We start from the raw sequence: 24,042 nt of genomic DNA, 5'->3' as shown, positions 1-24,042 counted from the left end.
ATTTAAGCAGCTACCCATTGCCTTCTGTTTTACTAATTTGTCAGTTTGCTGTGTTCTTAGATGGACAGTGTATCTTCCAAATCTGTATATTTAGAACATGTGTAGAACATTACAGCACAGTACAGTCACATCGGCCTATGGTGTTGTGCCAATATTTTAAATTTCTCTGTGATCAATCTAACCCTTCCTTTCTACATACCCTTCCATTTGTTTTCCATGATACATGTGCCTAAGAGTGTCTTCAATGCCTCTAATATATCTTCCTCTTTAAAGCATTTCAATAGGTTTCAATAGGTACATATATTGTCAGAGAAATGTATACAATATACATCTTGATATTCTTTTTCTTCACAAGCATCCACGAAAACAGAGGAGTGCCCCAAAAAATGAATGACAATTAAATGTTAGATCTCCGTAGCTCCCCCCACGCATAAACAGTAGCAAAGCAACGGCCGCCACCACCCCCACCACCAGCAAAAAGCATCAGCACCCCCCACCGAACACTCAAACGTGTAGCAAGGCATTAATAAAGACACAGACTTGCAGTACTCCAAAGACTACTCGTTCACCTGGTATTCAACACACCACAGGCTCTCTCTCTCCCTAATAAGGGAAAAAGAGATGTCCCCATTTCACAGCAAGAGGGGAGACATAACAAAACAACTCTCTGGTTTATAGTGTTAAAAGTGTGTTAAGTCGGTTTTTCTGAGCTCTGTGCCCAAAGAACTTGGGTCTCCGGGCACACAGCCCCAGCCAGCTCGTTGCTTTCTGTCCCCAGTGTACTCCCACGACATATCGGTTGGTGGCACCGGCCTTGAATCTGCCCACCTCCAGAGCCATGAAAATCCGGCACCCTGGAGGTGCGCTAGTCTTCCAGGCCGCATCCTTGGCATATCGAAAAGCAGCTGGTCGTGAGGCTCTGAAAGTGGGTCCCAAAGTTAGCATGTATCTCCAGGTCAGGGTCTTCAAAAGAACCTTGAGAGGGAAAAAAGAGATATCAAAGATAGAAATAGAGCTGTTCCTGAACTTGCAAGCAAAGGAGTCGCAATTAGGCGCCATCATCCTCCTAAGCTCGGTCCATTAAACGATTGACTGGTTCCTGGATAATTTGTCCCATTTTGTTCAGTGTCATTATTTTCTGAGGCTTTACTCATATTCCTGATGCAATTTCTATCCTACATTTCAACTCAGTTCCAATATTGTGACTTCCGAGTATTGAGAATTCCCAGCTAATTGTGTCAACAACGGCCTTTGTCCTCTTTGGGGTCACAATTCCTTAATGCTTTGCAAGATACCGCCCTCTCTCATTCTCTGGATAAACTCTGTGAATGTTTCACCATAATCGGTCACTGCCCTACTAACTTCACCAATTTAGCTCCTGTTTTGCAGAACTCAATCTGACCATTCACTCGGCAATTCTTCCTGGTATTAAAAACAGAACAGCTAATTCAGTTTACATATCATCAACACTGGCCATTCAACATAAAATAACTACAGAAAAGTCTACAAAAATTATTGGATACAGCCCAGTCTGTCACAGGCAAATCCTACCCTACCATTAAGAACATTTACATGGGGTGCTGCCACAAGAAAGAAGCAAAGACTCCACTATCCAGGCCATGCTCTCTTCTTGCTACAACAGTTAAGCAGAAGGTGCAGATGCCTTAGGTCCCACACAACCAGGATCAGGAACAGTTATTACCGAACAACCATCAGCCTCCTGAACCGCGTGTATAAGTTCACTCATCACAACTCTGAACTGATTCTACAACTAGTCCTGACGAAGGGTCTCGGCCTGAAACGTCGACTGCGCCTCTTCCTATAGATGCTGCCTGGCCTGCTGCGTTCACCAGCAACTTTGATGTATGTTGTCTGAACTGATTCTACAACCTAGACTCACATTCAAGGACTCTACAACTTAGATTCTCAGTAGTTTCACTATTGTGCAAAATTTTTAGACACATTTACTAGTGATGCCTAGTAATTTAATGTATCGAACTGGACTACTGCCTCAAAAGAAAAAGTCATGACGTACGTGAGTGATGATCAACCTCATTCTGATACAGGTCTCTATTGTGGACTGAGAATGGGTAGGAGGCAGGGAGAGGGGGAAAGGGGAGGGCAGGGAGTTGGATGCATCAGAGAAACATTTTGTAATGATCAATAAACCAATTGTTTGGAATCAAATGACCTAGTCTGGTGTCTCAGGGCTGGGTGTGTCTGCACCCGAGCCAACCCCCACCCCTAGCACCCCTTCTCTGCTACCTATTCCATTATGAGGGGGAACTTCTTTACTCAGAGAGTGGTAGCTGTGTGGAACGAGCTTCCAGCAGAAGTGGCTGAGGCAGGTTCGATGCTGTCATTTAAAGTTAAATTGGATAGATATATGGACAGGAAAGGAATGGAGGGTTATGGGCTGAGTGCAGGTCGGTGCGACTAGGTGAGAGTAAGAGTTCGGCACGGACTAGAAGGGCCGAGATGGCCTGTTTCCATGCTATAATTGTTATATGGTTATGTGGTTATTCCACACCACTCCTCCAGAACACCACCCTCAACCATTCCCAACATCCTTTACTCCCATCAGATTTACAGACTCGTTCTCCACTCCACGTGTGCAAAAGTCTTGGGTACCTTAGCTATGTGTCTAAGACTTTTGCACAGTACTGTATATTATTTTCACAATCTACCTTTTTGTGCACATTGGTTATTTGTCAGCTTTTGCTGATGTATAGATTTTTTATAAATTCTACTGTATTTATTTTTCAATAAATGCCTGTAAGAAAATGAAAATCAAGGTAGTATATGGTAACATATACACACTTCAATAATACAGTTTACTTTGACTTTGACAGAAATCTTCCAGAGATAACAATGATTGTGAAACATTGTTACTAGAAAGGTCGCCCAACTCTATATTTTGCTCTCTTGCTGTCTTTCATTACAAATTAATTTCCTTAATTTTTCTGACAAGTTCTTGCAGCAACAAACTCTGATTAATCTTCCTTAAGTTTCTTCCTGTTGTCACTCTTCCTGCTTCCGCATGTTCCTCTGGTCCGACAATCACCAGATTGATTCAGTGTCTAACATGTTGGCTGAGAAATTAAATCTTTCAAGCTTGGAATTTAGAAGAATGAGGAGTGATCTTTTGTAAGCATATTAGATAAATAATGGATACATATTGCAAAGCAAAATCAGGTGCATTATCACTGACATTGTCATGAACTTTGTTATTTTGTTATACTCTAAATTATAATAAGAAATATGTATAAAAAGATAAATAAATCAGGCAAAAAGAAAGCGAAAATAGTGAGGCAGTGTTCATGAGTTCATTGTCCGTTCAGAAGTCTAATGGTGGAGGATAAGAAGCTGTTCCTAAAATGTTGAGTGTGTGTCTTCAGGCTCCTGTACTCCCCCACTCCCCCCCCACCCCACAATGGCAGTAATGAGAGGAAGGCATGTTCTGGGTGCTGGGGGTCCCTTATGATGGATGCCTCCTTTTTGGGACATTGCCTTTGTAAATGCCCTCAATGGCGGCATTGATGTTTTCCAGCACTCAGAGCTTGAACGAAAGGGGCCTTGAGATAAGAGGCTGTTATTTAGATTTGAGGTGACTGGAATTTCTTCTCAAAAGGACAGAGAATCTTGGGAATTCGCTACCCTGTAGCTTTGTTAAGATAAGTGAGGAGTATAAAGAGGAAATTTTTGACAGATTAGAGAACTGCAGTTTTCATGACATGAGTATAGTAAAAGAGATGAGACTGGGGACAGATCAGCCATAATTATATTGAATGGGTGGGCCTGAGGGCCTACTCCTGATCCTATTTCCTCGTTCAAGCATATTATATATGTCACCCTCCTCTCAGGTATGTATCACCCTCTCGGGCCACACAGTATTGTAACAGTTAGCACAGTACTTTACAGTGCCAGCTGTAAAATCAGGGTTCAATTCCCACCGCTACTTGTAAGGTGTATAATATATGATTTCCCTGGGACTGTGGTGTTTCTCCGGGTGCACTGGTTTCTGCCCACATTCTAAAAGACATGCGGTTAGAGCTGGAGAATTGTCAGCATGCTATGCTATGCCGGAAGCATGGAGACATTTAAGCCTGTGGTCCCCAGCACAATCCTCACTGACGATCTGACACCAATGACACATTTCACTGTATTTTTTGATGTACGTATGACAATTAAAACTAATCTTCAATCCTTTTTTATCCACCCTTTTACAGATCAATTCAGGTTTGAGTTGGCTTGATCCAAGGTAGCCCACTGTTTTAATCACCTCCGCTTCTTCCTTTAAGACTTGTCTTAAAATCCAGGTTTGAGTCCTGACGAAGGGTCTCGGCCCAAAAGGTCGACTGTACCTCTTCCTATAGATGCTGCTTGGCCTGCTGCGTTCCACCAGCATTTTGTGTGTGGTGCTTGAATTTCCAGCATCTGCAGGTTTCCTCGTGTTTGCGGGTTAGTAGATTAGTTGATCTCAGGGGTGGCATTGGGTAGCGCAGGCTCATTAGGCAGGATGGGCCTGTAACCAGGCTGTATCTCTAAATCAATCAATAAATAAAGTAATGAATAACAGTGATCATGCAAAAAAAAATTATCAGCCTTATTTATTTATTTTTTTATTGAGATACAGCACAGAAAAGGCCTTTCCAGCCCTTCGTGCGATGCAATCCCCCAAGTTAATCTGAACCTAATCACAGGATAATTTACAATGAGCAATTAACCTACCAACTGGTACGTCTTTGAACTGTGCTTTGTTTGTGCCAGTGCAGCAAAGCTCTAATGAGCACTATCTGACCATTCAGAAATCGCAATGGTTCAGATTTCAGTAGTTTCCATTCTTTTGCCTCCGTTCCAGTGTTTTCTGTCTATTCCCCATGTCCAAGGGTCACACATTCCCTTCCTGTTCACCGAGGCTGCAGTTCCCGCATTCCCTGAGCACTCACGGGAGCTGCAGTTTCTGTGCTTTATGTCCACTCCCAGGGCCCCAGATCCAGTACTCCATGCACAGTAGCCAAGTCCCAAGTTCCTACACTCTCTACCAACCTGTTAGCATTCAGTTCTTGCCCTCCTGTCACTCATCAGAGCCCTATCCGTGCTCACATCCCGCTCACTGTGGCCCTGATTCCTTTGCTCACCTTCTAGACATCAAGGCCAGAGTTCTCGCACTCCCTTATCTTCTCTGGGACAGCCCTTCCTGAGCTCCCTTTTAATTTGCCTGGTTCTATTAGCTGAGCTGCCTTGAAGCTTAAAGGGTTCACTGAACCGTTACTATTACATTTTTGTTTTAAAGTGGATTGAAATGTGTTGCATTATTAAAATAATGTTCGATACTCCAGAAAATCTGTTAGTCCAGCTCCACTGATGTCCCAAGCAGGCAGATTAAGTGAGTTTTACTGCGGTAGCTCATCCTTTTGTTGATCTTATCCTATTTTTTGTCTGGCATCTAATTTTGTGTAACTATTTCTTTGTAAAATATATGGGACAATTTATGAAGGTATAAAGATGTTGTTCTTGTTATCCAGCTTGAACTGCAAACTTTAAACAGATTGACAAAACATACTGATAAAGTCTGATTAATGGAGGTAACCCACACAAAATGCTGGAAGAACTCTGCAGGTCAGGCAGCATCTATGGGGAGGAATAAACAGTCAATGTTTTAGGCACTGGAAAGGAAGGGGGAAGAAACCAGAATAAAAAGGTGGTATGAGGGGAGGGAGTCCTAGCTGGCAGGTGATAGGTGATACCAAGTAAGGTGGAAGGTGGGTGGATGAAGTGAGAAGCTGGTAGGTGATAGGTGAGACCAGGTGAGGGAGATAGTGGGTAGATGAAGTGAGGAGCTGAGAGGTGATAGGTGACACCAGGTGAGGGAGAAGGTGGGTAGATGAAGTGAGAGGCTGGTACATGATAGGTGAGACTAGGTGAGGGAGAAGGTGGGTAGATGAAGTGGGGAGCTGAGAGGTGATATGTAGAAGAGGTAAAGGGCTGAAGAAGAAGGAATCTAATAGAAGAGGAGAGTGAACTGGGAGAGAAAGGAAGAGAGGGGAGAGGGAGAGGAGAAGAGTCAGAATGGGAAATAGAAAAAAAGAGATGAGGAGGGGGCAGACATCATCAGAAGTTAGAGATATCGAATTTCATGCCATCAGGTTGGACAGTACATAGGCAGAACATGAGGTATTGCTCCGACAACCTGTCGTGGCAGTAGAGGAGGCCATGGACAAGCATTTTGGAATGGGAATGGAGAGTGGATTTATATGGTTGGCCACTGTAAAATCCTACCTGTTGGAGAGAGAGCAAAGGTACCCGACAACGCAGACCCCAATCTACATCAGGTCTCACCGATGTAGAGGAGGCCACACCGGAGGCACTGGATACAGTAGATGTATATGGTATATATGTATTTTAGTAAGATATCTAACAATATTCCCCCTGAGCCAATAGACTGGTCCTGGACTTATTTTCCATCTGGCATAGTTTGCATTTTGGTGTTTGATTGTTGGGGTTTTTTGTATTGCTATATTTACGCTCTATTCTTGGTTAGTGCGGCTGTAACAAAACCAAATTTCCCTCGGGATTAATAAAGTATATCTATCTATCTATGGTAGGCTTGTTCAGAAAGTCGGGATGCATGGGATCTAGGAAATTTAGCTGTGTGGATTTAGAACTGGCCTGCCACAGAAGGCAGGATGTAGTAGTAGATGGGACATATTCTGCCTGGAGGTTGGTGACCAGTGATGTTCCACAGGGATTTGTTCTGGAACACCTGCTCTTTGTGATTTTTATAAATGACTTTGATGAGGAAGTAGAAGGGTGGGGTAGTAAGTTTGCAGATGACACAAAGATTGGTGGAGTTGTGGATAGTGTGGAGGGTTACAACAGAACGTTGATATGATGCAGATATGGGCTGTGAAGTATCAGATGAAGTTCAATCCAGAAAAGAGTGAAGTGATTCACTTTGGAAGGGTAGAATTTGAAGGCAGAACACCGAGTTAATTGTAGGATTCTTAACATTGTGGAGAGATCTTGAGACTTACATCCAAAGTTGCTGTGCTAATTGATAAGGTGGTCAAGATGGCGCATTGGTTTTCAATAGGGGGATTGAGTCCAAGAGCCGCAAGGTAATGTTGCAGCTCTATAAAGTACTGGTTAGGCCACATTTAGAATATTGTATTCAGTTCTGGGTCACCTCATTGTAGGAAACATGTGGAAGCTTTAGAGAGTGTGTAGAAGAGATTTAGCAGGACGATGTCTGGATTACAAAGCATGTCTTGTGAGGTTAGAGGGGTGGGTTCCTGCGATGGTGCAACTTGCTGGCAGGGTGGTGAAGACAGATACATTAGGAACATTTAAAAGACTCTTCGATAGGTGCATACTGTAGATGCAATAAAAGTGAAGGACTATGTGAGAGAGGAAACTTAGATTAGATTATGAGGACACGCAGTCCTCTTTTATTGTCATTTAGTAATGCATGCATTAAGAAATGATACAATATTCCTCCGGTGTGATATCACAAAAACACAGGACAGATCAAGACTGAAAAACTAACAAAACCACATAATTATAACATATAGTTGCAACCGTACAACAACACCATAACCTGATGACGAACAGTCCATGGCACAGTAAAAAAGTTCAAAGTTTCTCGAAAATCCCACATCTCACGCAGACGGGAGAAGGAAGAAAGCTCTCCTTGCCATGCCCAGCCACAGTCCGACTCTGAGTCGTCCGAAAACTTCGAGCTCTGATCAGCCCTCCGACACCTAGTACCGAGCATCATCTCTACCCGAACGCTTCAACCTCAGCCTCGGTCGCCAACAGCAGGCAAAGCCAGGGATTTTGGGGCCTACCCTTCGGAGATTCTCGATCGCACGGTAACAACAACAGCGAACCAGGCATTTCAGAAATTTCTTCCAGATGTTCCTCTGCTTCTCACATCTGTCTTCATCGAATCAGAATTGTCCATGGCCCCTACTTAACAGATACGATATAATTTCACCGGAGAGCTGCACGTGCTGCGTCGCGCTGCCATCTTCTCCCCCTGCCTCCATTGATCTTGGATTAGGTTAAAGGGTCGCAAAACCGCATGGGCCAAAGGAGCTGTATAGTCCTGCAATGTTCTAATAATATGACATAGTGCATAGTACATTTACTAGAACCGCTGCCTTGCAATTTGCAGTTTCCAGCAACTTCAAGATAATCTCACCATCAGTCAAAATTTTCATTCTCTTCCCCTTTCTAGGTCTGCTCTCCCCATTTATAGCTCTGTGTCCCAGGACACCTTCCCATGCAACCAGAGGAATGACAACATCTATCCATTCACCTTTTATTTTCCAACCATCCACAGACTCAATCTATTATTCCAGATGTACCAATAATTACCTTATGTTTCTTCCAGTCCAGCATTCACAATGTGGCCTTCTCTATCCTGAAGAAATTAAACACATTCATCCCACTCCCTTGAAATGTTCGGTTTATCACCTGGTCTGTCCAAATCTGTCTCCATGTGGACTTTTGTCTTACACCACATTCCTTCTCTTTGAAAACTATGTCCTCCACTCGCCTTCAAGTTCTGAATTAGAGTCACTGACTTGTAACTGTTGATGGTTTTCACTTTCCACAAATGCTCTTTAACTGGCTGAGTTCTTCATGCATTATTTTTGAGCCAGATTCAGTCCTGTGTGGAGATTGCATGTAAGAAGGTCCAGAGGATATTCGCAAAAATTATCCCGGGAATGAAAGGGATACATAGAAGGAGTGTTTGATGGCTCTGGGCATAAACCTGTTGGAGTTTAGAAGAATGTGGCAGGAACTCATTGAAATCTACGGAATATTGAAAGGCCTAAATAGAGTGGATGGGGAGAGGATGTTTCCTGGAGTGGGGGAGTTGAGGACCAGAGGACACAGCCTCAGAATATAAGAATATCCCTTTAGAACAGCAATGAGGAGGAATTTCTTTAGCCAAAGTGTAGTGAGTTTGTGGCATTCATTGCCTCAGACAGCTATGGAGGCCAGGTTGTTGTGTATTTTTAAACTGGAGGTTGGTAGTTTCTTGATTAGTAAGAGTGTCAAAGCTTATGAGGAGAATGAGGTTAAGAGGGATAATAAATTGGACACAATGGATTGATGGAGCAGACCAGGGCCAAATGGCCTAATTCTACTCCCATGTCTTATGGCTGTTGTATATTGCCCTCTGGTGTGTAGGTGAACAGTAGAATCTGGGAAAATGGGGAGGGTAAAATATGATTTGTGTAAATGTTTTATTGGTTGTCGTTGTGGTATCAGTGAGTGGAAGAGTGTGGCTCCATGCTATATAATGCTATATTTCTACAACATGGTAAGCTTTATTCTCAAACCCATGGGCAATTTAAGTGTAATAAAATATGAATAATCATTGTGGTCTGTGACATTTGTTAAACACAAGCGATTCTGCAGATGCTGGAAATCTTGAGCACCACACACAAATTTTTGGAGGAACTCAGCAGTTCAGGTTGCATCCATGGAGGGGATTAAACAGTTGACTTTTCGGGCTGACTAATAAAGGGAAGAAGGAGGGACACCGGAGGAAGGTCATGGGCAAGAGAGAAGTAGAGTAAGCAGAATGATAAATGGAATTGCTGTGATGTAGCCACATTCAGGTTGGAGGACCAGCAACTCATATTCCATCTGGATAGCCTCTAATCTGATGACACGAACATAGATTTCTCCAACTTCTGTCCATTTCTTCCCCTAACTCCTTCTCTCTTTTCCCATTCGCTTTCTTCTCCTCTTCTCACCTGCTCACCACCATTTGGTTTCCTCCTAAGCTTTCTTCCATGGTCCATTGTCTTCTCCTTTTGGATTCTTTCTACATTAGCCCTTTACCTCTTCCATCTATCCCCCTCCCAGCTTCTTACTTCATCCCTGCCCCCCACCCACCTGTCTTCCCCCTCAACTGTTCTCACTTAACCCCTGCCAGCTTCTACTCCTTCCCCTCCCCCCACAATCCTTAGTCTGGTTTCCTCCACTTCAGTCTTGATTTAAGATCTCAGTCCGAGATATTGACTGTTTTCCAACCTGTAGATACTGCCCGACTTGCTGAGCTCCTCCAACATTTTGAGTGACATTTGTCAAAGCCTATTAATGAAAGTTCACAAACCATTTTTTCCTATGTCATGCTTCATCTCTGTTCACCCTTTCAGGTGTCTATAAAAGTCAAGAAGCACGTCTTATGCTTCTGATGTACCACGTGGTAGCACCTGATCAAACGTCTGTCAGCAAGATCACAGATAAATGGGCCATGGATGGTTATGTAAGTATGTCCCACCTGCCCGGTTATAGGATTCACAATTTTGCACTGTATTGAATTGAAAGAAATGAAAATGATTGTATTTTTTTTCTGTTATTGAGATAGCTTTAGAGTTTGTTCAAAGCAATTAATAACATATTAACTGCTTATTTTACATTACTTTTTAAATTTAATTAACATTTGATCAGTAGTAAGATGTATCTTCTGAAGTACATAGAAATCAAATCTTCAGAGATTTGAATAAGACTCTTAGATACCTATCTCACTTTAAACCGTTCCACTGTACTCAAATTCATACATGGTGCAAGAAACAACTTGCACCTTTACATAAATACTTACCACTTGCCAGCAATGTTTAAGATGTTTGTTCATTGTGTGCCGTGTCACATGATGTGGCACATAATAACCAACTGAAGGCAAAGTATTAATTACAGAGAAATTGCAGAGCAGACAGACAATAAGTTAGGGATAGACAGTTAGGTAAACATTTAACGATGTTTACCGAGAGGTCAAGATTCTGTCTTGTTGTATTTATCATAATCAACATCATGATGTGCCTTGTTGTATGACATGGACGATCATGGTCTTTCCATGACCATGATTGTTCTCAGCAAATTTTTCTAGAGAAGTGTTTTGCCATTGCCTTCTCCTGGACAGTATCTTTATAAGACAGGTGATCCCATCCATGCTCTTTAGAAATTGTCTGCCTGGCGTTAGTGGTTGCATAACCAGGACTTGTGATATGCACCACCTGCTCATACCACCATCCACCTCCTGCTGCCATGGCTTCACGAGACTCTGATCGAGGGGCTAAGAAGTTGCTACACCTTGCCCTAGGGTGACCTGTAGGCTAGCGTTGAGAAAGAGCGCCTTACACCTCCTTCGGCAAGGACATATCTCCAGCCGCTACCCTCTCACCCTCTGAAATCAAAGCTTCCTGTAAGCTTGCCTGCCAATTTATTTAATTTGCTAAAATGCAAATTTCCATGATAGCACAGCAGTCAACATGTAGAATTTCAGCACCGGTGACCCGGGTTCAGCTCTGCCACTGTCTGTAAGGAGTTTGTACACTCTCCCCATGACTACGTGGTGCTCAGGTCCCTTCCCAGATTCCAAAGACTTGTAGGATTTGTCAATTGGAAGTGGGTTACTTGCGGGCTCGTTGGGCCAGAAGGGCCTGTTACCATGCGATACTTCGAAATAAATAAATAAAATCAATGAATTAATTAATAATGGATAAGAGTGACAAAGTGATAAAGAAAGGAAGAAATTGACCAAAGCCTCCATTTTTTCTCTCCCTGTCTATAGAATTACCTCTGTCTCTACTCTGCCTATTACGCCACTAGCGTTTAGGGCAGCGGTGAAAGTTTTCCATCTCTGGCGGTGTTTAGGGCTTCCTTCATCACATCAGTAGCTCAGTTTTTACCACTGTCAGTCATACAAGTTCTAGGTGGAGACCCAGGAATGTCGTCACTCTCAGATGTAGAAGGGCAACCTTTTAGAACTGAAGTAAGGGAGGAATGGTGAGGCTGCACCTGGAGTACTGCGTGCATTTCTGGTCTCCTTACTTGAGGAAGGATATACTGGTTTTGGAAGCAAAGCAGAGGAGGTTCACCAGGTTGGTTCTAGAGATGAGGGGTGAGGGGGTTTAAACTATGAGGAGAGATTGAGTCACCTGGGACTGTACGCGCTGGAATTCAGAAGAATGAGAGGAGATCTTAGAGAAACATATCAAATTATGAAAGAGATAGATAAGATAGAGGCAGGCAAGTTGCTTCCACTGGTAGGTGAGACTAGAACAAGGGGACATAGCCTCAAGTTTCGGGGGAGTAGGTTTAGGACGGAGATGAGGAGGAACTGCTTTTCCCAGAGAGTGTGGAATGCTCTGCCACAGACAGCAGTGGAGGCCAAGTCCATGGGTATGTTGAAAGCAGAAGTTGATAGATTCCCCATTGGTTGGGCATGAAGGGATATGGTGAGAGGGCAGGTGTATGGGGTTGATTGGGATCAGCCATGATTAAATGGCGGAGTGGACTCAATAGACTGAATGGCCTAATTCTGCCCCTATGCCTTACGGTCTTGTGGATTCTTTCTTGTTATTTCCATAACAGTTTTGTTTGATCAATCAAGGTTGGTAGCCCTGAGCTGAACCCCTGAACCTGGAGGACCAGTGGACCACACTTTAGTCTGGCCTCCACCCTTTGACCTGTTTAGCATGGGTGACCCTGCCGAAAGCCATAGCATAAGGCCCTGACTCCAGCCAACATATTCCTCTGGGTCATTGAGGCACACAGGCCTCCAAACCACAACATAGTTGTAGTCCTCATGGATGGTAGAATTACCTCAGCATCCTTAAAAGAAAATTCCTCTGTCCAAGTATTTTTCAGGGACAATCAACACTAAGCCATAAAATATCTCTACCAGTTTCAGCAGGTCATAAGAAGTAACCAAGAATATTAAGCCCACTTGGATTATTTCATTCTGTAATTTTGAAATGGTACACACATTACGATCTTCAGTGTCAATACATCAGAATGAATTCACATTATTAATGCAGGAGCCAAGAAAGGCTTTGATTTATTTCTATTGGTTTATAACAGTGTCTGGAGAATGTAAAACTTATAATTCTGCACCTCAAGTGGGAGGAAGTTTTATGGTCCATTAGCACTGGCATACACCTATTTTTGTAAATCATTCAGCATGTGGCCGTTAAATAATAACGAAAAAAGAACTACAGCAAAAGATGAGATAATTCATCTGGATACATTTTCCTCAGTTTTTCTCTGCTGTAGTTGAAAATTTAGAAGTCCTTCATCACCACTCTTAATCATAATTAGTGATAAATGTTTCCATTTATTTTCTAATTAGGTATCTGCTGAACCTGATGGTGCCACATATGTCTTTCAAGGATTTATACAAGGTGAAGATTATGGACAATTTGGAGTCCAGCGGCTGGGTAAGACAACATGATTTAGCTGGGAATGGTGGTAGAGGCAGAAAAATAAAGCGTATTTAAGAAGTTCTTAGAAAGGCACATGGATGATAGAAAAATGAAGGGCTTTGAGAGAGGGCAGGGTCAGACTGATTCTAGAGCACATTAAAAAGTTGACAAAACATCGTGCGCTGTAGTCGTCTATGTTTGATGTTTTATGATTTGGAAAATATAAAGATCACAAATCTCCCTTACTTCTGATTATAAATCAGGTGTTTTGGGAGAAGTTAAGAGTCTAAATATGATTTGCAGACAACAGTTTCGGTGTTGATATGTTTTGCTGCCAGTGAGTGAAAGAAGAAAATAAAGAGCTACCCTCTGCAGCAGTTTGTGTTCATTCTCAATTCAATTCAATTCTTATCACGGTTCAATGATTTACCACAATAGAAGATCATACCATGGGACGGATTAATCTCAAATCTTATCACTTCATTAGGCAGCTGGTTTTATAACGTTGCACCATTCCAAGGTTACCCTCTCAATAATCCATTTACTTGTGCCATAAATTCAGAAATGAACAAATGTTTTTTTTCTCTAGGTGGCAGTTAAGTTACCACATTTTATCTATGAATACTGAATAAATTCTGCTGTGTATGTGTTACTGGTGAGGATTTCAACGTTCTACCGTCCCTCTGAATTGATGAGAACCCCCTTTCCTGTTATTGGGATCCAGTTAAACAAACATTCAACAAACAATTATTTTCATGCTGCATCTACAACGGGAGAATATATTATCTCGTCGTAGATGCAATATTTTGCTAACTACAAAATGCACACTTTGCTCTCCAGGCCTAGAAGATTATGACCCCAAGTGCCAAAGGGCTGAAGGGAGTAATATCTTCAAACTTCACTAGGAAACCCTCCACTTCTTCACAACACACTCAAAATTCAGGAAGAACTACATCTGCGCCAAGTGCATCAAGATGCAGCTCCTAAGGGACCGCGTTACGGAACTGGAGCTGCAGCTCGATGACCTTCGTCTGGTCAGGAAGAGTGAGGAGTTGATAGAGAGGAGTTACAGGCAGGTGGTCACACCGGGGACCACGGGAGGCAGACAAGTGGGTCACGGTTAGGAGGGGGAAGGGGAAAAGTCAGGTGATGGGGAGTACCCCGGTGGCTGTGCCCCTTAACAACAGGTACTCCTGTTTGAGTACTGTTGGGGGGGACAGCTTACCCGGGGGAAGCGACAGTGGCCGTGCCTCCGGCACAGAGTCTGGCCCTGTTGCTCAGAAGGGTAGGGAAAGGAAGAGGAGGGCAGTTGTGATAGGGGACTCGATAGTAAGGGGGTCAGATAGGCGATTCTGTGGACGCAGTTCAGAGACCCGGATGGTAGTTTGCCTCCCTGGTGCCAGGGTCCAGGATATCTCTGATCGAGTCCAAGATATCCTGAAGTGGGAGGGTGAGGAGCCAGAGGTCGTGGTACATATAGGTACCAATGACATAGGTAGGAAAAGGGAAGAGTTCCTGAAAGGAGAATATAGGGTGCTAGGAAGGGAGTTGAGAAAAAGGACTGTAAAGGTAGTAATCTCGGGATTACTGCCTGTGCCACGCGACAGTGAGAGTAGGAATGCGATGAGGTGGAGGATGAATGCTTGGCTGAGGGATTGGAGCAGGGGGCAGGGATTCAAGTTTCTGGATCATTGGGACCTCTTTTGGCGCAGGCGTGACCTGTACAAAAAGGACGAGTTACACTTTAATCCCAGGGTGACAAATATCCTGGCAGTGAGATTAGCGAGGGCTACTGAGGTGACTTTAAACTAGAATGCTTGGGGGGTGGGAATCAAATTAAAGAGGCTAGGCGAGAGGAGGTTAGTTCACAACAGGGGGATGGGAATGAGTGCAGAGAGACAGAGGGGTGTAAAGTGAGGGTAGAAGCAAAAAGTAGTAAGGAGAAAAGTAAAAGTGGCAGGCCGACAAATCCAGGGCAAGCATCAAAAAGGGCCACTTTTCAACATAATTGTATAAGGGCTAAGAGAGTTGTAAAAGAGCGCCTGAAGGCTTTGTGTGTCAATGCAAGGAGCATTCGTAACAAGGTGGATGAATTGAAAGTGCAGATTGTTATTAATGATTACGATATAGTTGGGATCACAGAGACATGGCTCCAGGGTGACCAAGGATGGGAGCTCAACGTTCAGGGATATTCAATATTCAGGAGGGATAGACATGAAAGAAAAGGAGGTGGGGTGGCGTTGCTGGTTAAAGATGAGATTAACGCAATAGAAAGGAAGGACATAAGCCGGGAAGATGTGGAATCGATATGGGTAGAGCTGCATAACACTAAGGGGCAGAAAACGCTGGTGGGAGTTGTGTACAGGCCACCTAACAATAGAAGTGAGGTCGGAGATGGTATTAAACAGGAAATTAGAAATGTGTGCAATGAAGGAACAGCAGTTATAATGGGTGACTTCAATCTACATGTAGATTGGGTGAACCAAATTGGTAAAGGTGCTGAGGAAGAGGATTTCTTGGAATGTATGCAGGATGGTTTTTTGAACCAACATGTCGAGGAACCAACTAGAGAGCAGGCTATTCTAGACTGGGTTTTGAGCAATGAGGAAGGGTAAATTAGCAAACTTGTCGTGAGAGGCCCCTTGGGTAAGAGTGACCATAATATGGTGGAATTCTTCATTAAGATGGAGAGTGACATAGTTAATTCAGAAACAAAGGTTCTGAACTTAAAGAGGGATAACTGTGAAGGTATGAGACGTGAATTAGCTAAGATAGACTGGCAAATGACACTTAAAGGATTGACGGTGGATATGTAATGGCAAGCATTTAAGGATTGCATGGATGAACTACAACAATTGTTCATCCCAGTTTGGCAAAAGAATAAATCAAGGAAGGTAGTGCACCCGTGACTGACAAGAGAAATTAGGGATAGTATCAATTCCAAAGAAGAAGCATACAAATTAGCCAGAAAAAGTGGCTCACCTGAGGACTGGGAGAAATTCAGAGTTCAGCAGAGGAGGACAAAGGGCTCAATTAGGAAGGGGAAAAAAGATTATGAGAGAAAACTGGCAGGGAACATAAAAACTGACTGTAAAAGCTTTTATAGATATGTTAAAAAGAAAAGACTGGTAAAGACAAATATAGGTCACCTACAGACAGAAACAGGTGAATTGATTATGGGGAGCAAGGACATGGCAGACCAATTGAATAATTACTTTGGTTCTGTCTTCACTAAGGAGGACATAAATAATCTTCCAGAAATAGTAGGGGACAGAGGGTCCAGTGAGATGGAGGAACTGAGCGAAATACATGTTAGCAGGGAAGTGGTGTTAGGTAAATTGAAGGGATTGAAGGCAGATAAATCCCCAGGGCTAGATGGTCTGCATCCCAGAGTGCTTAAGGAAGTAGCCCAAGAAATAGTGGATGCATTAGTGATAATTTTTCAAAACTCGTTAGATTCTGGACTAGTTCCTGAGGATTGGAGGGTGGCTAATGTAACCCCACTTTTTAAAAAAGGAGGGAGAGAGAAACCATGGAATTATAGACCAGTTAGCCTAACGTCGGTGGTGGGGAAACTGCTGGAGTCAGTTATCAAAGATGTGATAACAGCACATTTGGAAAGCGGTGAAATCATCGGACAAAGTCAGCATGGATTTGTGAAAGGAAAATCATGTCTGACGACTCTCATAGAATGTTTTGAGGATGTAACTAGTAGACTGGATAGGGGAGAACCAGTGGATGTGGTATATTTGGATTTTCAAAAGGCTTTTGACAAGGTCCCACACAGGAGATTAGTGTGCAAACTTAAAGCACACGGTACTGGGGGTAGGGTATTGATGTGGATAGAGAATTGGTTAGCAGACGTGAAGCAAAGAGTGGGAATGAACGGGACCTTTTCAGAATGGCAGGCAGTGACTAGTGGGGTACCGCCAGGCTCAGTGCTGGGACCCCAGTTGTTTACAATATATATTAATGACTTGGATGAGGGAATTAAATGCAGCATCTCCAAGTTTGCAGATGACACGAAGCTGGGCGGCAGTGTTAGCTGTGAGGAGGATGCTAAGAGGATGCAGGGTGACTTGCATAGGTTGGGTGAGTGGGCAAATTCATGGCAGATACAATTTAATGTGGATAAATGTGAAGTTATCCACTTTGGTGGCAAAAATAGGAAAGCAGATTATTATCTGAATGGTGGCCGATTAGGAAAAGGGGAGGTGCAACAAGACCTGGGTGTCATTATACACCAGTCATTGAAAGTGGGCATGCAGGTACAGCAGGCGGTGAAAAAGGCGAATGGTATGCTGGCATTTATAGTGAGAGGATTCGAGTACAGGAGCAGGGAGGTACTACTGCAGTTGTACAAGGCCTTGGTGAGACCACACCTGGAGTATTGTGTGCAGTTTTGGTCCCCTAATCTGAGGAAAGACATCCTTGCCATAGAGGGAGTACAAAGAAGGTTCACCAGATTGATTCCTGGGATGGCAGGACTTTCATATGAAGAAAGACTGGATGAACTAGGCTTGTACTCGTTGGAATTTAGAAGATTGAGGGGGGATCTGATTGAAACATATAAAATCCTAAAGGGATTGGACAGGCTAGATGCGGGAAGATTGTTCCCGATGTTGGGGAAGTCCAGAATGAGGGGTCACAGTTTGAGGATAAGGGGGAAGCCTTTTAGGACTGAGATTAGGAAAATCTTCTTCACACAGAGAGTGGTGAATCTGTGGAATTCTCTGCCACAGGAAACAATTGAGGCCAGTTCATTGGCTATATTTAAGAGGGAGTTAGATATGGCCCTTGTGGCTACGGGGATCAGGGGGTATGGAGGGAAGGCTGGTGCAGGGTTCTGAGTTGGATGATCAACCATGATCATAATAAATGGCGGTGCAGGCTCAAAGGGCCGAATGGCCTACTCCTGCACTTATTTTCTATGTTTCTATGTTAACTCGGTAGGTCAGGCAGTATCTGTGAAGAGGAATAAACAATTGACGTTTCAGGAGGAGACTCTTCATCATGACTTGAGAGGAAGCGGGCAGAAGCCAGAATAAGAGGGTAGGGGAGGGGGAAGTGGAACTAAGTGAGGGGGAAGGTGGCTGGGGGAGTGGGATGGAGTAGGAGGCTGGCAGCAGAGTAAGTGGAAGAGCTGAAGGGCTCTTGAAGAAGCAGGCTGAGGGCAGAGATTAGTAGACCGTGGAAGAAAGAGAAGGAGGAGGGGAACCAGAGGGAAGTGATGGATATGTAAGAACAGTGAGCGTGAGAGGGTAACCAGAATGAGGAATGAAAAAAGAAAGGAGGGAGGGGGGAAGAATTAACAGAAATCCTCTGCCCTCTCTCTTTCTCTTTTTCCATTCCTCATTTTGGGTCACCTCTCACCTCTTTGTTCCTCATCACCTGTCTATCACTTCCCTCTGGTTGTCCTCCACTTTCTCCTTCTCCTTTGGTCCTCTGCTCTCTCCTATGAGTTTCTTCTTCCCTCAGTCTTTCACCTCTTCCATCTATCTCTTTCTAGCTAGTTACTTCACACCCCCCCATCCTTCCATCTTTCCCCTTGCCTCGTCTCACCTACCACCCTCCAGTTTATACTCCTCCCCCTCCCCTCCCCATCGTCTTATTCTGGCTTCTGCTCCCTTCCTTTCCAGTCCTCATGAAAGGACTTGTCTCAAAGGTCCTGCCTGTTTATTCCCTTCCATTGATGTGTATGACCTGTGTATGTTGCAGTGGGGAAGAAGCTGTTCTTGAAACACTGAGTCTTCAGCAGGAAGAAGCATACAAATTAGCCAGAGAAAGTGGCTCACCTGAGGACTGGGAGAAATTCAGAGTTCAGCAGAGGAGGACAAAGGGCTCAATTAGGAAGGGGAAAAAAGATTATGAGAGAAAACTGGCAGGGAACATAAAAACGGACTGTAAAAGCTTTTATAGATATGTAAAAAGGAAAAGACTGGTAAAGACAAATGTAGGTCCCCTGCAGACAGAAACAGGTGAATTGATTATGGGGAGCAAGGACATGGCAGACCAATTGAATAATTACTTTGGTTCTGTCTTCACTAAGGAGGACATAAATAATCTTCCAGAAATAGTAGGGGACAGAGGGTCCAGTGAGATGGAGGAACTGAGCAAAATACATGTTAGTAGGGAAGTGGTGTTAGGTAAATTGAAGGGATTGAAGGCAGATAAATCCCCAGGGCCAGATGGTCTGCATCCTAGAGTGCTTAAGGAAGTAGCCCAAGAAATAGTGGATGCATTAGTGATAATTTTTCAAAACTCGTTAGATTCTGGACTAGTTCCTGAGGATTGGAGAGTGGCTAATGTAACCCCACTTTTTAAAAAAGGAGGGAGAGAGAAACCGGGGAATTATAGACCGGTTAGCCTAACATCGGTGGTGGGGAAACTGCTGGAGTCAGTTATCAAGGATGTGATAACAGCACATTTGGAAAGCGGTGAAATGATCGGACAAAGTCAGCATGGATTTGTGAAAGGAAAATCATGTCTGACGAATCTCATAGAATTTTTTGAGGATGTAACTAGTAGAGTGGATAGGGGAGAACCAGTGGATGTGGTATATTTGGATTTTCAAAAGGCTTTTGACAAGGTCCCACACAGGAGATTAGTGTGCAAACTTAAAGCACACGGTATTGGGGGTAAGGTATTGGTGTGGGTGGAGAATTGGTTAGCAGACAGGAAGCAAAGAGTGGGAATAAACGGGACCTTTTCAGAATGGCATGTGGTGACTAGTGGGGTACCGCAAGGCTCAATGCTGGGACCCCAGTTGTTTACAATATATATTAATGACTTGGATGAGGGAATTAAATGCAGCATCTCCAAGTTTGCGGATGACACGAAGCTGGGTGGCAGTGTTAGCTGTGAGGAGGATGCTAAGAGGATGCAGGGTGACTTGGATAGGTTGGGTAAGTGGGCAAATTCATGGCAGATGCAATTTAATGTGGATAAATGTGAAGTTATCCACTTTGGTGGCAAAAATAGGAAAACAGATTAATATCTGAATGGTGGCCGATTAGGAAAAGGGGAGGTGCAACGAGACCTGGGTGTCATTATACACCAGTCATTGAAAGTGGGCATGCAGGTACAGCAGGCGGTGAAAAAGGCGAATGGTATGCTGGCATTTATAACGAGAGGATTCGAGTACAGGAGCAGGGAGGTACTACTGCAGTTGTACAAGGCCTTGGTGAGACCACACCTGGAGTATTGTGTGCAGTTTTGGTCCCCTAATCTGAGGAAAGACATCCTTGCCATAGAGGGAGTACAAAGAAGGTTCACCAGATTGATTCCTGGGATGGCAGGTCTTTCATATGAAGAAAGACTGGATGAACTGGGCTTGTACTCGTTGGAATTTAGAAGATTGAGGGGGGATCTGATCGAAACGTATAAAATCCTAAAGGGATTGGACAGGCTAGATGCAGGAAGATTGTTCCCGATGTTGGGGAAGTCCAGAACAAGGGGTCACAGTCTGAGGATAAAGGGGAAGCCTTTTAGGACTGAGATTACGAAAAACTTCTTCACACAGAGAGTGGTGAATCTGTGAAATTCTCTGCCACAGGAAACAGTTGAGGCCAGTTCATTGGCTATATTTAAGAGGGAGTTAGATATGGCCCTTGTGGCTACGGGGGTCAGGGGGTATGGAGGGAAGGCTGGGGCGGGGTTCTGAGTTGGAGGATCAGCCATGATCATAATAAATGGCGGTGCAGGCTCGAAGGGCCGAATGGCCTACTCCTGCACCTATTTTCTATGTTTCTATGTTTCTATGAAATCAGGAGATCAGGCAACATCTTTGGAGGGAAATGAGCAGTTGATGTTTCAGTGGTCTAACGAAGTGTCTTAATTCGAAATGTCAATTGTTCATTTTCCTTCAGAGATGCTGCCAGCCCTGCTTATCCTCCAGCATTTTGTGTGTGTTGTTCAGCATTTCCAGAATCTGCAGAATCTCATGTGTCTATGATTTGTTCCTCTATTTCTGTGATAGTTTCTGTCAGGAAAGTGTGTCATTAAAGATGAATTCCTTCCGTAGAAAATTTTCAGAAGTTACATTCCTTGATTTTTAACCAGTCTCCCATTTTTTGGGGGCTGGTATTTGTTTGTGTCCTTGCAAGACATAAAAACACCAGAAAGGGTGAAATCAATCCAGTTTCCACGCATATCTCTTACATTCAAATCTCAGATGATGAGGTATAATCCATTAGATTCAGACATACAGCTGATTGTACCACTTATCCACATTTCAGGCCAGAAGTTAAGTCAAATCTGTAGCAGCGGAAAAGTGAAAAAAATTACTGGGACAGTTTTCACATCATAAAGTAAAATCTTTAAGAATTTTAAGAAATTCTTATCTCCCACTCAGTCCACAGTAGAGACTCATATCAGAATCACATAAAGCATCATTCACATATGTCAGGAAATATGTTTTTCTGCAGCAGCAGAATTTTGTAAAAACATAAAATTACTACAGTACTGTGCACAAGTCTTAGGCACTCTAGCTATACAGATAGATAGATAGATAGATAGATAGATAGATAGATAGATAGATAGATAGATAGATAGATAGATAGATAGATAGATAGATATACACACATATACCTAAGACTTTTGCACAGATCTGTATATAAAAATATTAAAATATAATATACATGTTTATACAAAATAAACGTAAGCCATCTTCTGAGTGGTTTACATTTTTCCCTCATTCCCTCACTCCTTCAAAGCATGCTAGTCAATAGGTGTAGAACATTAGCTTCATGTAAAATGGCACCACTGCAGTTTCACTTTGAGAGTGTCTTGACAAGCTGCATCTCCATCTGGTATGGGAGCAGCCGAGCATCAGACGGTATTATGCAGGGCCCTCAGTATTATCAAGGATCCCACCCATCCATCCAGCATCTTCTTTGACTTTCTACCATCAGGCAGGAGTCTCCAATGCAGAATGACAAGAACGGTCAGGATGGGAAACAGTTTCTTCCCACAGGCTGTTAGGCTTCTGAACTCCCAGCAACATTGCTTTTGAAGTGTCATTGGTTAATCTGTTCTATACCTTACAGTATTTAATTTATGCACTTTAGTTTGTTATTTATGCAAGATTCATCTGTAGATTTTATCCTTACCTTCATAAGTTATTGTGTGATGTGTTTTATGTCTATTACTGTGCTTTACAGCCTGACTCATTTTTAATACATTATTTGTTTATATATTTTATATACTTGTATATAGTTAAATTACAATAAACTTGACTTCACTTCACTTCCCTTCAACTAAAGTGGTCAATTAACTGATCTCAACCAGACCAGATGATGTTTCCTGCAGTTTGTTTTATTATCATAGAATTTTAAAAATCTACCTTGCTATCATCTTGCACTTTATCGTTTACTTGCCCTGCACTTTATCAGGTGTTCATAGCTCCCACTCCCATTAGGGAGAAGGCTACACAGCATTCACGCCAGGGCCACCAGACTCGAAAATTACTTTCCCCGAGCAGCAAAGCTGATCTACACCTCCACCCATTATCCCACTCCTCCACCACTACTTTATCTTTTTCTTATGTACAGACACACCCGTACAGATAACCAATCTATGTATATAAGTTATCTAATGCATTTATATTTATTGTATTCTCTTTTTATTATTGTATTTTTTATCCTGGTGGGTATTTTATATGTTGCATTGGATCTGGAGTAACAACTATTTCATTCTGCTCTACACCTGTGTACTGGAAATGATATTACACAATATTTATTTGCTATTGTTTTACGTTGTTCTACTTGAATGCATTGTGTGACGAATTGATCAATACTAACAGTACACAAGACAAGCTTTTTCAGTGTATTTTGGTACATTTGACTATAAGATCCAGGAGCAGAATTAGTCCATATGGCCTTCTAGTCTGCTCCATCATACTATCATTGCTGATATATTATCCCTCCCGACCCTATTCTCTTGCCATCTCCCTGTAACATTTGGTGCCCTGATTTGTCAAGAAACTATCAGCCTCCGCCTTAAATATACCCAATGAATTGGCCTGCATAGCCATCAGTGGCAAAGAGTTGTACAGAGATGTTTCCTCATCTCTGTTCTAAATGGACATCCCTCAATTTTGAGGCTGTGCCCTCTGTTCCTGGACTCCCCCACTGTAGGAAACATCCTCTCCACATCCACTGTATCCAGGGCTTTCAGTATTCAATAGGTTTCCCCCCTCATTTCTCTAAGCTCCAGTGTGTACAGGCCTAGAGCCATCCAAAACTCCTCATATATTAACCCATGTATTCCTCGGCTCATTTTCATGAAACTCCTCTGGACCCTTTCCAATGCCAACACATCCCTTCTTAGATAAGAGACCCAAAACTGCTCACAATATTCCAAGTCCGGTTAACCAATGCCTAATAAAGCCTCAGCATTACATCCTTGTTTTTGTGTTCTAGTCCTCTTGAAATGAGTGCCAACATTGCCTTTGCCTTCCTTACCACTGACTCAACCTGAAAGTTATACCTCTGATTTTTGAATTTTCTCCCCATTTAGAAAATAATCCTTGCCTTCATTCTTCTGCCAAAGCGCATGAACATTATGCTCCATCTGCCACTTCTTTGCCCATTCCCCCAATCTTTCAAAGTCCTTCTGCAGACACCCTGCTTCCTCAGCATGACCTGCCCTTCCACTTATTTCATATTGCCCTCAAACTTAGCCACAAAGCCATCAATGTGTTCATCCAAATCACTGACATGCAATGTGAAGGAAGCTGTCCCAACACCAACTCATGAGGCACACCAGTAGTCATAGGCAGCCAACCAGAATATGTCTACTTTGTTCCTTCTGT

The 24,042-nt window shown here is 43.1% G+C and overlaps 1 protein-coding gene across 1 annotated transcript in view; it reads left to right on the top strand.

Annotated features, from left to right (window-relative positions):
* Window positions 1-24,042, top strand: part of csmd3b (CUB and Sushi multiple domains 3b) — a 2,345,756-nt gene that overhangs the window by 2,313,212 nt on the left and 8,502 nt on the right. Inside the window, exons 66-67 of the mRNA XM_063066157.1 lie at window positions 10,182-10,291; window positions 13,157-13,244. Coding sequence (XP_062922227.1) covers window positions 10,182-10,291; window positions 13,157-13,244 — 198 coding nt within the window. The remainder of the gene's footprint in view (window positions 1-10,181; window positions 10,292-13,156; window positions 13,245-24,042) is intronic.

The sequence above is a fragment of the Mobula hypostoma genome, chromosome 1 (genome assembly GCF_963921235.1).
Source record: "Mobula hypostoma chromosome 1, sMobHyp1.1, whole genome shotgun sequence".
Classification (NCBI taxonomy): Eukaryota; Metazoa; Chordata; class Chondrichthyes; order Myliobatiformes; family Myliobatidae; genus Mobula; species Mobula hypostoma.
Note: the sequence above shows the minus strand (reverse complement) of the source record. Positions and strands in the feature narration are given on the sequence as shown.